The following is a 15,349-nucleotide window of genomic DNA, read 5'->3' as shown; positions in this document are numbered from 1 at the left end:
TCTGACCACTTTAAATTGGAGACATTCTGTAAGTCCTTTGTTTCCCTGGGACGTGAGTTCACGCTCCGGTACCTGATAGGCCAACAACAAAAATACCAAAGCCTGATAAAGAGTAAAATCCAATACAACATAATCCTTTTTACTGAAGATTGACATGAAATACTGGAGTAACTCACCGGGACAGGCAGCATACGATACATTAGAACTTTATTTAACCTAGGAGGGAAATTGATCTGCCAACAGTCATAGAAATATAGAGTACACGAAACATGAATTTAAAGTGACGAGTAGAAAGACTTGGGGGATGTGTAAAGATTGGGGAGTGGGGGAGGGCGTCAGTCTCAGTCTACCCCAAGACAGAAGGGGGAGGAGTTGTAAAGTTTGATAGCCACTGGGAAGAAGGATCCCCTGTGGCGTTCTGTCCTGCATCTCCCGAGAGAAGGAATGGGTGACGTTTTGGGTTGAGATGTCACCCATCATTAAACTTTTCCTCTCTCACCTTAAACCTAAGCCTTCTTTCTATTCCTTGCCATTCACACTCAGGGTTCTGACTACCTTTTTTGATTGATTGATTGGTTTGGAAAAAGCTCCATCCAAAACTGCAAGAAATTGTAGCAAATTGTGGACGCACCCCAGACCGTCGCACAAACCAACCTCCTTTCTCTTGACCCCATTTATACCTCATGCTGCCTTGGCAAGGCCAGCAGCATAATCAAGGTCGAGTTGCACCCTTGCCACTCCCTCCTCTCCCCTCTCCCCTCTCCCATCTGGCAAAGGTGTAGAAGTGTGAAAACGCAAACCTCCAGATTCAGGGACAGTTTCTTCTCAGCTGCAGGTTTGGAGGGATATGGACCAAACGTAGGCAGGCGGGACTAGTGTATCTTGGACATGTTGGCCGGTGTGGGCAAGTTGGGCAAGTTTCCACACTGTATCGTCCGATGACTCTATAACTATGGCATCTCTGTGTGGTTTCTCAGCTGCACAGAGGCAGAGAGGAGAGCTCTTCAGCGCGTCGTCCACAGAGCATAGAGGATTATTGGGACACAGTTACCAGCCTTGGAGGGCATCTACCACACACGGTGCCTCAGGAAGGCCGTCAGCATCCATAAAGACTCCTCACACCCTTGTAACGGACTGTTCGAACTACTTCCCTCCGGCAGACGTTACAAGGCCTTCTACGCCCGAATCTCCAAACTCAGAAACAGCTTTATTCCCAGAGCTATAGCGGCTCTGAACCGGCCCTGCTGAGTGCCCCCCATACCCCCTGGACTGTCTCCCTCAGATGGTCACGTCACACAGCTTATTTATTTATTTTACTTTTCTTTTACATCGGTTGGAAGCTGCATACTAAATCTCGTTGCACTGATATGCAATGACAATAAAAGATATTATTATATTATAACTGAATCACCCTACCACAACCAGAAAGCAGTGCTGAACTACTATCTACCTCTTTGGTGCTGTCCTTGATCAGACTTTGCTGGCTTTACCTTGCACTGAACGTTGTTCCCTTATCTATACTCTGTAAACGTATCGATTGCAATCATGCAAAACATGCAATCATGCAATCATGCAATCATGCAAAACGTATCGATTGCAATACAGTGAAAAGCTGTATTATTGTGTGCTATCCATTCAGCAGAAAGACCATGGTCTTTCTGCTGAATGGATAGCACACAATAATACAGCTTTTCACTGTACCTCAGTACACATGACACTAAACAAAACTGAACTGAACCTATCTATGCCTCGATTTCCCTGGCGAACAGATTTGTAATTCTGGTTTACTCTCCCTGCGATGGAGTGGACAAGGAGGAAGTTAGGATACTGAAGGAAAGAAGGGTTTCACCTCCACGTTGCATTTGCAAAAAGGATATTAGTTTGGATAAAACAGTGATGGCAGCGGTGGGATTCGAACCCACGCCCCCGAAGAGACTGGAGCCTTAATCCAGCGCCTTAGACCGCTCGGCCACGCTACCGGCTGAGGGATAGGTCGCCGGAGCCGAGCTGTGAACACGCTGCAAAAGTCAGCAATTCCACAGAGTTGTTTAATTCCGAGCAAACGCCGCAATATTAAAAATCTAAAGTACACAAACAAGCTGGAGAAACTCAGCGGGTAAAAATCTAAACGTGGTCGTGTAGTGCAGCAGCGGTGGCCGGGAAGCGGCTGGAAGTAGGCCCGAATGGAAGCCTCGGCCTGGCGCCGGCTCGGCCCCGGGTTGTGGCGGCTGTTCCGGGGCTGGGAGTTGAACAAACCCCCCGAGCGTCTCCGCTGCCGCTTCAAGTGTGTGTTTGCGGCACCGTGCTCTCACATTGGTAGCGTGGCCGAGCGGTCTAAGGCGCTGGATTAAGGCTCCAGTCTCTTCGGGGGCGTGGGTTCGAATCCCACCGCTGCCATCATCTTTTGATCAGGATGAATGAAACATTTATATTCACAAATGTATCAGATTCAGATTCAATTTTAATTGTCATTGTCAGTGTACAGTACAGAGACAACGAAATGCATTATACAATATAACAGTATACAATTCTGTTTTATTTATGAATGGAAATTGAATTATCTTCTATATTTACAGTACAATTTATTTTATGATTGGGCGTGATAGTATGGAATCTCCACAGATTTATAGAATTATACAATAATATTTAAAAATATCTGCAGTACTGTTTTATTTATGTTTGGAAATTGGATCCTCTGTGGGAGTATGGAATCTCCACAGGTTTGTTGATTTTAAACTTTTTTTAATCACAACATTCCTGCTGCAAAACATCCTCAGATAAAGCTGCTGCAATTGATCACCAGGTTCAAAAATAACTTCTTCCCAACAAACATTAGGCTCTTGAACACGACACAACACTTTCCACAACCATGGACTGTCTATGGTTGCACAAAGGGGGGTGGGTACATGGAAAGAGCTGTCAGAGGAGGTAGTTGAAGCAGGTTTAAGAAACTGTTAGACAGGTACATGGATAGGACAGTTTTAGAGGGATTTTGGTCAAACAAACTCCAGAACAAGGGGTCACAGTTTAAGGATAAGGGGGAGATCTTTTAGGACCGAGATGAGGAAAACATTTCCACACAGAGAGTGGCGAATCTCTGGAATTCGCTGCCACAGAAGGTAGTTGAGGCCAGTTCATTGGCTATATTTAAGAGGGAGTTAGATGTGGCCCTTGTGGCTTAAGGGATCATGGGGTATGGAGAGAAGGCAGGTACAGGATACTGAGTTGGATGATCAGCCATGCACCTATTTTCTATGTTTCTAGATGGGCCATAGGGCATGTATCCACACTGTATGACTTTATGGTCCTAAGGGGCCTCAATATTTTTGTCCTACTGCAGGGGTTTATTAAATATTGTTTATATGTATTGTATTTTGCAGACCTTTTATGCTGCTGCAAGTAAGAAATTAATTGTTCTGTCGACGGTATATGTGACGATTAAACACTCTTGACTCTCAACTCTTAAACCAATTATGTGTAGGAAGGAACACATGCTGGTTTAAACCGAAGACACAAAATGTTGGAGTAACTCAGCGGGACAGGCAGCATCTCTGGAGAGAAGGAATGAGTGACGTTTCGGGTCGAGACCCTTCTTCAGACAATTAGTTCCCTCTGCTTGCAGAAATCTGCCTGTGTTATGTAAGTGTGATCAATTATTATTTTCTGCTCCCACTTTTGTCCTTTCATTCCATAAAGGATTCGACTAATAGTCTGAAGAAGGGCCCCAAACGTCACCTATTCCTTTTTCTCCAGAGATGCTGACTGACCCTAATGCTACAATCCATTGCCTGAAGACTCACCTGCTGCTCAAGGCATTCTTTGATTCACACATGGGCACTATGATTCTGCAAAATTGTCTTCAGTGAGCTGATACAGTGCAGAAAGAGGTAATAAGATCAGAGGGGATATGGATCTGTTTGTAGTTTGTTTGTTTGTTTTTTTGCACAAAGTCTGCGAGCATTGCCACTTTTCATTTCACTGCACATCTTGTGTGTATATGTGATGATAAACTTGACTTGACTTGGCTATATTAGGTGAATGGGCAAGAAAATGCAGCTCTCTAAGGTGGGAAATGATCACGGTGCTGGCTCAAAGGGCCGAATGGCCTATTCCTGCACCTATTGTCTATTGTCTATTGACCGCGTGGGTATCCTCCGGGTGCTCTGGTTTACTCCCACATCTCAAGGGCTTACAGTTATGCAGGTTAATTGGCTTCTGTAAATGGCACCTAGTGTGTAGGGGGGAGTGGCTGGGGGAGTGGGTTAACATAGAAACTAGTGTGAACGGGTGATGGATGGTCGGCGTAAGCTCAGTGGGCAGAAGGGCCTGTTTCCATGCTGCATCGCTGAACTAGAAACACTCTGACCCGAAAGGTCACCCATCCGTTTTCCTCCAGAGTTGCTGCCTGACCCGCTGAGTTACTCCAGCATTTGGTGTTGGACTTTTGTCTCAAACTACATTTAGGGCCGGTGTTAGGTCAGGGACGGAGTGACTCCACCCAGTCTAAATCATTGGCTCTACTCTCGGCGTATGTCTGCTGGAGGTTCCTGTGATCTTTGATTTCAGTTGAGCAATCCGTTTAGAAACAAAACTCCCAAAAGACTCCTCCTGTCCTTGCTGAGAGCGGGGCCGAACACAACGAGTCACGCGTGTTTCCATTTGAGTTGTGTTTAGGATTAAGAACTGCAGATATGTTTGGGATGATAAAAAACTCGCTGTTAAGCCAGATTGAACACAGACCGAGTCAGACGCTGAACTCGGAAACCAAGGTAAGGGACAGCCAAACATTCAGCCTGCGAGCTTTATTCCAGCGTCACCGACAGCTGAACCTATCGACGCTGGATTTGGGGAATTATTGGCCTCTCTTCCTGGTTCTCTTGTGTCTCTGAGCGCTGGCAGGAGTCGTGGCGCTCCACTGTGTGTGTGTGTGTACAAGGGGCTGTGTCAAAATTGGTGTGATTTGAGGAAAGTAGCAATTCCTCCGCCTTGTGCTGATCTCCGCGGGGAAACGAGTCAAGAGTTTTATTGTCATGTGTCCCAGAGAGAACAATGGAATTCTTACTTGCAGCAGCACAACAGAATATGTAAACATAGTACACTGCAAACAATATGATAAACAAGAGGGGGAAATAGTTTAGTGTGTGTATATATATACACGCATACAAGTACACACATATATATACAATGTATATATACATAATATATTTATATATATACACATCCACACATACTCAAAAAACAAACAATAGTGTGTACATGAGTGCCTATAAGTGTGTGTATAAGTGTGTACGTGCATGGGTGTGTATAAGTGTGAGTGTATAAGTGTGTACGTGCATGGGTGTGTATAAGTGTGAATGTGTAGGTGCATGGGTGTGTATAAGTGTGAGTAGGTGCATGGGTGTGAGTGTGTGTAAGTGCATGGGTGTGTATAAGTGTGAATGTGTAGGTGCATGGGTGTGTATAAGTGTGAGTGTACAAGTGTGTAAGTGCATGGGTGTGTATAAGTGTGAGTGTGTAGGTGCATGGGTGTGTGTAAGTGTGAGTGTATGAGTGTGTAAGTGCATGGGTGTGTCTAAGTGTGAATGTATGAGTTTTAGGGGTAGACACAGACCGGTCCCTCTTTAACCCAGGAATTGCTGGACACGCTCATTGGATCAGGCAGCTTGCTTGGTCAGAGCAGCCCGGAGCTGAAAGATAATCTCCGTGTATGAAGGGACGGCAGATGCTGCTTTAAACCAATCTCCGTGTCCTCTCCACGGGTGCTGCGTGTGTCCGCATTTTCTGTTTTTATTTCAGATTTGCAGCACCTCCTCCCCTCGCTCTGTTGCAGAATGCGTCCGTGTGTACAAGTGTATTGACGTGGCCAATTTATCTGGCTACATGTCCCATCCATGACTCAGCAAAACTATGCATAGAAACATAGAAACATAGAAATTAGGTGCAGGAGTAGGCCATTCGGCCCTTCGAGCCTGCACCGCCATTCAATATGATCATGGCTGATCATCCAACTCAGTATCCCGTACCTGCCTTCTCTCCATACCCCCTGATCCCCTTAGCCACAAGGCCACACATCTAACTCCCTCTTAAATATAGCCAATGAACTGGCCTCAACTACCCTCTGTGGCAGAGAGTTCCAGAGATTCACCACTCTCTGTGTGAAAAAAGTTCTTCTCATCTCAGTTTTAAAGGATTTCCCCCTTATCCTTAAGCTGTGACCCCTTGTCCTGGACTTCCCTAACATCGGGAACAATCTTCCTGCATCTAGCCTGTCCAACCCCTTAAGAATTTTGTAAGTTTCTATAAGATCCCCTCTCAATCTTCTAAATTCTAGAGAGTATAAACCAGGTCTATCCAGTCTTTCTTCATAAGACAGTCCTGACATCCCAGGAATCAGTCTGGTGAACCGTCTCTGCACTCCCTCTATGGCAATAATGTCCTTCCTCAGATTTGGAGACCAAAACTGTACGCAATACTCCAGGTGTGGTCTCACCAAGACCCTGTACAACTGCAATAGAACCTCCCTGCTCCTATACTCAAATCCTTTTGCAATGAAAGCTAACATACCATTCGCTTTCTTTACTGCCTGCTGCACCTGCATGCCTACCTTCAATGACTGGTGTACCATGACACCCAGGTCTTGCTGCATCTCCCCCTTTCCCAATCGGCCACCATTTAGATAATAGTCTGCTTTCCCGTTTTTGCCTCTGCTTTCCCGTTTTTGCACAGAGTCAGCATTGCTAAGGGTTTTTAATGACATCCTCCTAGCTAATGATTCTGGTGATTATGTGGTTCTTGTCCTGCTGGACCTATCTGCCGCCTTTGATACAGTGGACCATGGTACCTTACTATCTCGGTTACAGTACTGTGGGCATTTGTGGCAGTGCCCTGGGATGGTTCAGGTCTTATCTGGCAGACAGAACTATGTGTGTAAGCCTTGCTGGTTTTGAATCCTCCTCCGCTCCTCTGTCATATGGGGTTCCACAGGGCTCAATTTTAGGGCCCCTGCTTTTCTCACTGTACTTACTTCCTCTGGGTTCCATTCTTAGAAAGCATGGCATCTCTTTTCATTGTTATGCTGATGATAGCCAACTATATATGCCGCTGAGGAAGGAAGATGCATTCTCCGTCAAATCACTTCTGTCTTGTCTTGAGGACATTAAGTCCTGGATGGCCCTAAACTTTCTAGGATTTAATGAAAAGTAGACAGAGGTGATATTGTTTGGTCCCAATGGCTGCCGTGAACCTCCCCCTGTTGACTTGGGTCCCCTGGCATGGTATGTGAAGCCAACAGTTTTGGACCTGGGTTTTAGGATGGACAGTGATTTTAAATTAGATCATCAAATAGGCACAGTGGTAAAGTCCAGCTTCTTTCACCTAAGACAGCTGGCAAAGGTGAAGCCCATTCTCGAGTGGCAGCATTTTGAAACAGTAATCCATGCCTTGGGTAATGTTTCTGGTCGGGGCCCCTTCTTCAGGCTGGAGGTGTCAGCAGGAGGCAGCAGCGAGCTGCTTTTTTCCCCTCTTCACTGGTCCCTTCTGATTCCTCCCATTCACTCCATCAATGGCCTCTCCATCCAGTCTGAAGAAGGGTCTCGACCTGAAAGGTCACCCATTCCTTCTCTCCAGCGATGCAACCTGTCCCACTGAGTTACTCCAGCATTTTGTGCCTATCTTCGATTTAAACCAGAATCTGCAGTTCTTTCCTACACACTTGCTAGATTAAAGGTGAAGGGGAACAGATTTCATAGGAATCTGAGGGGTAACTTTTTCACACAAAGGGTGGTGGGTGCATGGAACGAGCTGCCGCAGGAGGTAGTTGAGGCTGGGACTGTCCAAACGTTTCAGAAACAATTAGATGGGTATATGGAGGGGTCATGTTTGGAGGGATATGGATGAAATGCGGGCAGGTGGGACTAGTGTAGCTGGGGCACGTTGGCTGGTGTGAGCAAGTTGGGCTGAAGGGCCTGTTTTCACGGTGTGTCACTCTATGACTCTTGTTCCACACATGGGCTGACAGCTTTGACGTTCCTCGCAGGGAGAGCTGAGCTACGAGGAGAGGAGATACGAGCCGGGTAATTACGCCAGTGTGACCATCAGTGGAAAGCCATTCGACGAGGGATCGGGTGAAGGGGCCGTAAAACTGCTCAAGTATCTCGGAGGAAGCAACGAGGAAGGTACCGGCAGCTTAAAGAGCGAGGGGGGGCATTGTCCCTTTGTGAATCACTGAATTCTCCATCTCCCCGTGACCAGAAACCAGATACCAGCAGCTTGCAATACCTCGAGTGCTGCAAAATATCTCAAAGCAGTTTCCCAAGAGCGTTATTGTTGGGATGGCACAGTGGCGCAATAGTAGAGTTGCTGCCTTACAGCGCCAGAGACCCGGGTTCAATCCTGACTGCCACTGCTGACTGATAGGAGTTAGCACGTTCTCCCTGTGACCGCGTGGGTTTCCTCCGGGTGCCCCGGTTTCCTCCCACACTCCAAAGACGTACAGTTTGTCGGTCAATTGGCTTCGGTAAAAATTGCAAATTGCCCCTAGTGTGTGTAGGATAGTGTTAGTGTGCTGGTCGGCGCGGACTCTGGTTCGAAGGGCCTGTTTCCGCGCCAAATCTCTAAATTAAATTAAACAAAACATATCTCAAAAAAAGCATGATACAAATCATCAAAATATCAAGAACTATTATTTTGGGGGGAAAAATCAGTGGAATAACAGGTCTAAGGAGCGCCAAAGGGAGTGAGGTACAGGAAGGGAACATTAGAGTTTTGGATAGACACAAAGTGCTGGAGTAACACAGCGGGTCAGGCAGCATCTCTGGAGAACATGGATTAGTGACATTTTGAGTCGGGACTCATTAGTCTGAGTTACTCCAGCATTTTGTGTCTATCTTTGGTATAAACCAGCATCTGCAGTTCCTTTATATTACATTATATCAGAGATTAGCACCTCACTAGCTGGAGGCACTGTGACTGGTGGTGAAACAAAAGCAGGGACCTGGGTAACAGTGGGCAGAATGGGAGGAACTCATTGAGATGTAGCACTCCAACAGATCAGCGGCTCGGAAGGAAATTGCACCGTGGACTCCTGCCAAGAACTGCTAGTCTGTTTAAGTTTACTCCTTGGAATGTTGAACAACGAGGGGAGACCTTATTCAATCTTGTAAGATCTCAAAGAGGCTGAAGAAGGGTTTCGGCCCGAAACGTTGCCTATTTCCTTCGCTCCATAGATGCTGCCTCACCCGCTGAGTTTCTCCAGCACGTTTGTCTACCCTGAAGAATTTAGATGTTGGGAGGTTTCCACTCATCGTGAGCAGGAGGACATGGTAACTAAATAAGGGGCCTGTCATTCAAAACAGAGGTGCACAGAGATCTGTATGTGTGGGAAGGAACTGCAGATGCTGGTTTACACCGAAGATAGACAGAAAACGCTGGAGTAACTCAGCGAGACGGGTAGCATCTCTGGAGAGAAGGAGTCGGTGACTTTTTGGGTCGAGACCTCTTCTTACATTCTAACGTAAGGTCTCAACCCGTAACATCACCCATTCCTTCTATCCAGAGATGCTGCTCTGTCCCGCTGAGTTACTCCAGCATTTTGTCCCAAGAGATCTCTTCTCTCAGAGAGTGGTGAATCTCGAGAATTCTCTGCCCCAGATGATGATGAAGACGGGATTACTGACCATATTTAAGGGGGAGATAGATAAATATTTGTAAGGTTGAGTCGGCTAGGACTGCACAGTCCGAATGCACTCAATCTTTTGAAAAACTTGCAGTAAATATTAAATGATTGAATCCCAGAGTGCCCAATGCATTTTGCAGATTACAGAGCTGGGACACTAGTATCGTGTTCAGTTCTGGGCACCATGTTATAGGAAAGATGTTGTCAAGCTGGAAAGGGTGCAGAAAAGATTTGCGAGGATGTTTCTAGGACTAGAGGGCGTGAGCTACAGGGAGAGGTTGAGTAGGCTGGGTCTCTATTCCATGGAGAGCAGGAGGATGATGGATGATCTGTTAGAGGTGTACAAAATCATGAGAGGAATAGATCGGGTAAACACACAGAGTCTCTTGCCCAGAGTATGTGAATTGAGAACCAGAGGGCACAGGTTTAAGGTGAAGGGGAAAAGATTTTACAGGAATCTGGGGGATAACTTTTTCACACAAACCAACCTCCCTTCCATTGACTCCATCTACACCCCGCGCTGCCTCAGCAAGGCCAGCAGAATAATCAAGGACGAGTCGCACCCCGGCCACTCCCTCTTCTCCCCTCTCCCATCAGGAAAAACTTATAGAAATGTAATATACACACACCTCCATATTCAGGGGCAGTTTCTTCCCAGCTGTTATCAGGCAACTGAATCATCCTACCACAACCGGAGAGCTGTCCTGACCTAATATCTACCTCATTGGTGACCTCCGGACTATCCTTGATCGGATTTTGCTGGCTTTACCTTGCACTAAACATTATTCCCTCATCATGTATCTGTACACTGTAAATAGCTCGATTGTAATCATGTGTTGTCTTTCCGCTGACTGGTTAGCACGCAACCTTTCACCGTACCTCGGTGCACGTGACACTAAACAAAACTGAACCATCATGGCGTTGGGGTTGGTCTGAGGGTGGCGACTCACACTGACCGCTCTCTCGCAGGCCTGCAGCTGGGGATGACGGCTCCGGTCAGCATGAGCGTGCGGCCGAGCGAGGAGGGGGGCGGCCTGCAGCCCACTGTCGAGGTGCAGGTTCGCATTCCCGCCCAATTCCAGGAGAAGGTCCCCAAGCCGACGGACGAGAGCATCGAGATCAAACGTGTGGAGGGGTTCACCGTCTACTCCACGTGAGTCCGGGCGGTCATCGATGGCCGGGAGCGGGTCTGACCGTGATGGTCAATAGTGCTTTATCTGTCACTGATGTGACTACACGGTGAAAATTATTTGTGCGTTAAAACACACGTGGGCGCCAACATTTTTGGCGCCATTATTCAAAGTCCAACGTCTGATCGGGCCGCGCGCTCGACGTGCTGGAGCTTTACCCGCCAACTAACGTTCCTCGCCTCTCCTCGCGCGCCCGTCTCGGTCGGCCATCTTGGTGTCCAGGGGCGCCCCCTGCAGCCGACTGTGAAGGTTGCATCTATTACACATGCGGTTCACCTTCCTCTCGGCCCTTGTTCCCCGCGCCCAAACTCTAGGTAGAGTTGCCGCCTCACATCACACAAGAGACCCAGGTTCGATCCTGACTACAGGTGCTTGCATACTTGTGTGTTGTTTGCAAAACAAAGAATTTCGCTGCACCAAGTACAATTGGCAAAGTATCAATCCATCTGTGACCGTGTGGGTTTTCTCCGGGTGCTCCGGTTTCCTCCCACAACCCAAAGACATACAGGTCTGTAGATTGTTAAAGAAGGAACTGCAGATGCTGGAAAATCGAAGGTAGACAAAAGTGCTGGAGAAACTCAGCTGGTGCAGCAGCATCTATGGAGCGAAGGAAATAGGCAACGTTTCAGGCCAAAACCCTTCTTCTTTCGTCTGAAGAAGGGTTTTGGCCCAAAACTTTGCCTATTTCCTTTGCTCCATAGATACTGCCGCACCCGCTGAGTTTCTCCAGCACTTTTGTCTACCTCAGGTTTGTAGATTAATCAGCCTCTGTTAAATTGTAAATTGTCCCTAGTGTGTAGGATAGTGTATGGGGTGATCATTGGTCGGCACGGACTCGATAGGCCAAAGGGCCTGTTTCCGCGCTGTGGCTCTAAAGCCTAAAGATTTGCCCTGGATGTCAGGCAGGAGTTGACAGACTCTTCCACCAAATCACCTGAGCTGTCGACACAAGGAACTGCAAGTGCTGGAATATTACATAGAACACAAAGTGCTGGAGTAACTGAGAGGGACAAGCAGCATCTGTGGAGAACATGGATAGGTGACGTTTCGGGTCGAGAGCTTTCTTCAGACTGCTCCCAGAGAAGGGACCTAACCCGATCCGAAACATCATCTGTCCATGTCCTCCAGAAATGCTGCCTGATCCACTGACTTACTCCAGCACTTTGTGTTTTGCTCTGTGCACAGAGGACACTTGGATTGGTGCTTGTTTGGGAGATGACAGATGCAATTAGTTTCATAGAATCATACAACATGGAAACAGGCCCTTCGGCCCAACTCGTCCATGCTGACCAAGATGTCCCATCTACGCCAGTCCCATTTGCCCGCATTTGGGACATGTCTTTCTAAACCCTTCTGATCTGTTTACCTGTCCACAGGATTTTACAACATTTACAAAACACCTGGACAGGTACGCGGAATGGAAGGGTTTAGAAAGATACGGGCAGGTGTATTTTAAAGTTGTAAAAGCCTCTGGACAGGTACATGGACCGGAAATGTGTAGAAAGATGTGGGCCAAAGGTCACGGTGGGTAGGGGCATGTGGGCCAAAGGTCACGGTGGGTAGGGGCATGTGGGCCAAAGGTCACGGTGGGTGGAGGGATGTGGGCCAAAGGTCACGGTTGATGGAGGGATGTGGGCCAAAGGTCACAGTGGGTGGAGGGATGTGGGCCAAAGGTCACAGTGGGTAGGGGCATGTGGGCCAAAGGTCACGGTGGGTAGAGGGCATGTGGGCCAAAGGTCACGGTGGGTAGAGGGATGTGGGCCAAAGGTCACGGTGGGTAGAGGGATGTGGGCCAAAGGTCACAGTGGGTGGAAGGATGTGGGCCAAAGGTCATAGTGGGTAGGGGGATGTGGGCCAAAGGTCACGGTGGGTGGAGGGAGGGGGCCAAAGGTCACAGTGGGTGGAGGGATGTGGGCCAAAGGTCACGGTGGGTGGAAGGGTGTGGGCCAAAGGTCACAGTGGGTGGAGGGATGTGGGCCAAAGGTCACGGCGGAGGGGCTGGTGCTTTACTCATTTCCTGTCGTTGTAACTGCAGGCAGTTTGGGGGCTACGCCAAGGAGGCTCATTACGTGGAGTACGCGGGAAAGCTGCGGGAGGCGCTGGGAGAAACCGAGCGCTACCAACGTGACGTTTACCAGTGCGTGGGCTACGACCCCCCCATGAAGCCCATCGGCCGCAGGAACGAAGTTTGGTTCCTGAAGCAGGAGGATGGGGCGCCGGTCGCAGGGACCGGATCGCAGTGAGCGCTGGCCGCTTCTGTGCCGACAAACGTCCCAGCGGCACTTGCCGGCACCTCCTCCACCCACAAAACCATCTCCCGAATCTCTCATCTGCCCGCAACTCACAGTCGTAGAGTCATTGTCACACAGTCATGGGGCACGCAAACAGGCCCTTCAGCCCAACCTGCCCATACGGACCAACATGTCCCATCTACACTAGTCCCACATTTGGCCCATATCCCTCTAAACCAGTGGTTCCCAACGTGGGGCGTACGCCCCACAGGGGGGCAGTTTGATTTTTAAGGGGGGCAATTCAGTGCGACTGAGGAGGTCTGGGTCCAAATTTTCGATTTTAATTTTTTTGGATTTTCCATCAGGTAAACATATGTAGTTTATGTTTCAGATGTTATTTTGAGTAAATAATTTTTTTGGGGTAAAAAAGGTCTTTATTGTGTAGTTATTACAAACATATGTGTGTGTGGTTGTATGTCAGATTCGGCCTTATCACCACAATGTTCTTTTGAAGCTTGTTTAAACCAAGGTATTGGCGTTTTAAGCTTCTTCAGCTGAAACGGAGTTCACTTTTTAAATGATAAGAATTATATATCACCACATGGGGGGGGGGGGGGGCATCAGGATTTTAGAGGTGATTAGGTGGGGCATGGCCAAAAAAAGGTTGGGAACCACTGCTCTAAACCCATCCTATCCACGTACCTGTCCAAATGTTGTTTAAATGATGTCACAGTCCCTGCCTCAACTACCTGCTCCAGCAGCTCGTTCCATACACCCACCACAATTTCAGTGGAAGAAGTTGCCCCTTAGGTTTCTATTAAATCTTTTCCTTCTCACCTTAATACTATGTCCAATATGTTGCGGTCTAGTCGCCCTGGGGTTAAGACCCTAGACCAGGGTTCCCTGGAATGCGAGGATTCTGCGAGAGGTCGCTAGGGGTTCTGATCATATGTAAATGTATTTTTGTGTTTAATTTCATATCTGTAATTTCATTATTACACGTGCGGCATATTCTTGGGAAATTCTGGTGCATGAAAATAGGGCATTATAATAATAAATAATAAAGATATATCATAATTTTTAATGTTGGGGTTCCCTGAGACATTCCAAGGGTTCCGCAAGGTTAAAAAGGTTATGAAAGGCTGCTCCATGCATTCACTGTATTCCCCCTCATGATCTTATATGCTGTCTTACCCGCTGAGTTGTTCCAGCAGTTTTGTGTCCATTTTAACTGCAGTGGACCCGCATTTTTGCTTCCAATACTCTGTTGTGCTGAAGCAAAGCAAGAATTTCAATTGTCCTATCTGGGACACATGGCTCAGCACTTCAACTCCCCCTCCCATTCCCAATCCGACCTCTCTGTCCTGGGTCTCCTCCATTGCCAGAGTGAGCAACACCGGAAATTGGAGGAACAGCACCTCATATTCCGCCTGGGCAGCTTGCATCCTGATGGCATGAATGTTGAATTCTCCCAATTTTGCTAGCCCTTGCTGTCTCCTCCCCTTCCTTAACCCTCGAGCTGTCTCCTCGGGCTCCTCCTCCTCCCCTTTTTCCTTCCTTCTCCCCTCCCACCCCCCATCAGTCTGAAGAAGGGTTTTGGCCTGAAACGTCGCCTATTTTCTTCGCTCCATAGATGCTGCTGCACCCGCTGAGTTTCTCCAGCAATTTTGTGTACCTGACAATAAACTCTCTTGACTTGACTTGTGTTCTTCACGCGGTTTGGAACAGAACATATAGGCCATCCAACAACAAATAATATTTTTTAATTATGAACAAGTATAAAACGGCACATGCTAATATTTCTGGATTGGGATGTGAGATTGACAAGACGTGAACAGGCAGGAGTTATTCAGACAACTCACGAGATACAGTCAGTCAGAGTTACACAGGAGCTGGAACTCAAATAATACCACAGATGAAAGAAAAGAAAAACAGAAAAGGCCGGCAATGCTCAGCTGGTCGGGCAGCGTGTGTGGAGGAAGAAACACTGTTTCAGGTTGAAGACTCTTTGTTGGAACTTTGGCAGAACTCTTTGGCTGGACTACCCAAGGTGTGCGGTGGGTTCTGTTCTTGCGGACGGGACGGATCTAAGTTATTGGTTATAGGGAGTTATACGGATCCAAGTCAGTCCTTCAAGTCTACCCCACCATTCAATCATGGCAGATCTATCTTTCCCTCTCAACCCTATTCACCTGCCTTCTCCGCAACCCCTAACACCCGTACTAATCAATCTCCACCTTAAAAATATCCGTCTG

At 47.6% G+C, this 15,349-nt stretch overlaps 1 protein-coding gene and 2 non-coding genes across 3 annotated transcripts; 2 read left to right on the top strand and 1 right to left on the bottom strand.

The window, feature by feature from the left end:
* Positions 1–1,897: 1,897 nt before the first annotated feature.
* Positions 1,898–1,979, bottom strand: trnal-aag (transfer RNA leucine (anticodon AAG)). Its single transcript has one exon. It is a non-coding gene; the product is annotated as a tRNA-Leu (tRNA).
* Positions 1,980–2,315: 336 nt separating this feature from the next.
* On the top strand, positions 2,316–2,397 carry trnal-aag (transfer RNA leucine (anticodon AAG)). The gene has a single exon. It is a non-coding gene; the product is annotated as a tRNA-Leu (tRNA).
* Positions 2,398–4,464: 2,067 nt separating this feature from the next.
* On the top strand, positions 4,465–14,793 carry LOC129713829 (heme-binding protein 1-like). The gene is made up of 4 exons (XM_055663154.1): positions 4,465–4,769; positions 8,036–8,174; positions 10,643–10,826; positions 12,899–14,793. Exons 1-4 carry the CDS (start codon positions 4,692–4,694, stop codon positions 13,104–13,106), a joined length of 609 nt encoding a protein of 202 aa, XP_055519129.1. The 5' UTR covers positions 4,465–4,691; the 3' UTR covers positions 13,107–14,793.
* The last annotated feature ends 556 nt before the right edge of the window (positions 14,794–15,349 follow it).

The sequence above is a fragment of the Leucoraja erinacea genome, chromosome 37, assembly GCF_028641065.1.
Source record: "Leucoraja erinacea ecotype New England chromosome 37, Leri_hhj_1, whole genome shotgun sequence".
Lineage (NCBI taxonomy): Eukaryota > Metazoa > Chordata > Chondrichthyes > Rajiformes > Rajidae > Leucoraja > Leucoraja erinaceus.
Note: the sequence above shows the minus strand (reverse complement) of the source record. Positions and strands in the feature narration are given on the sequence as shown.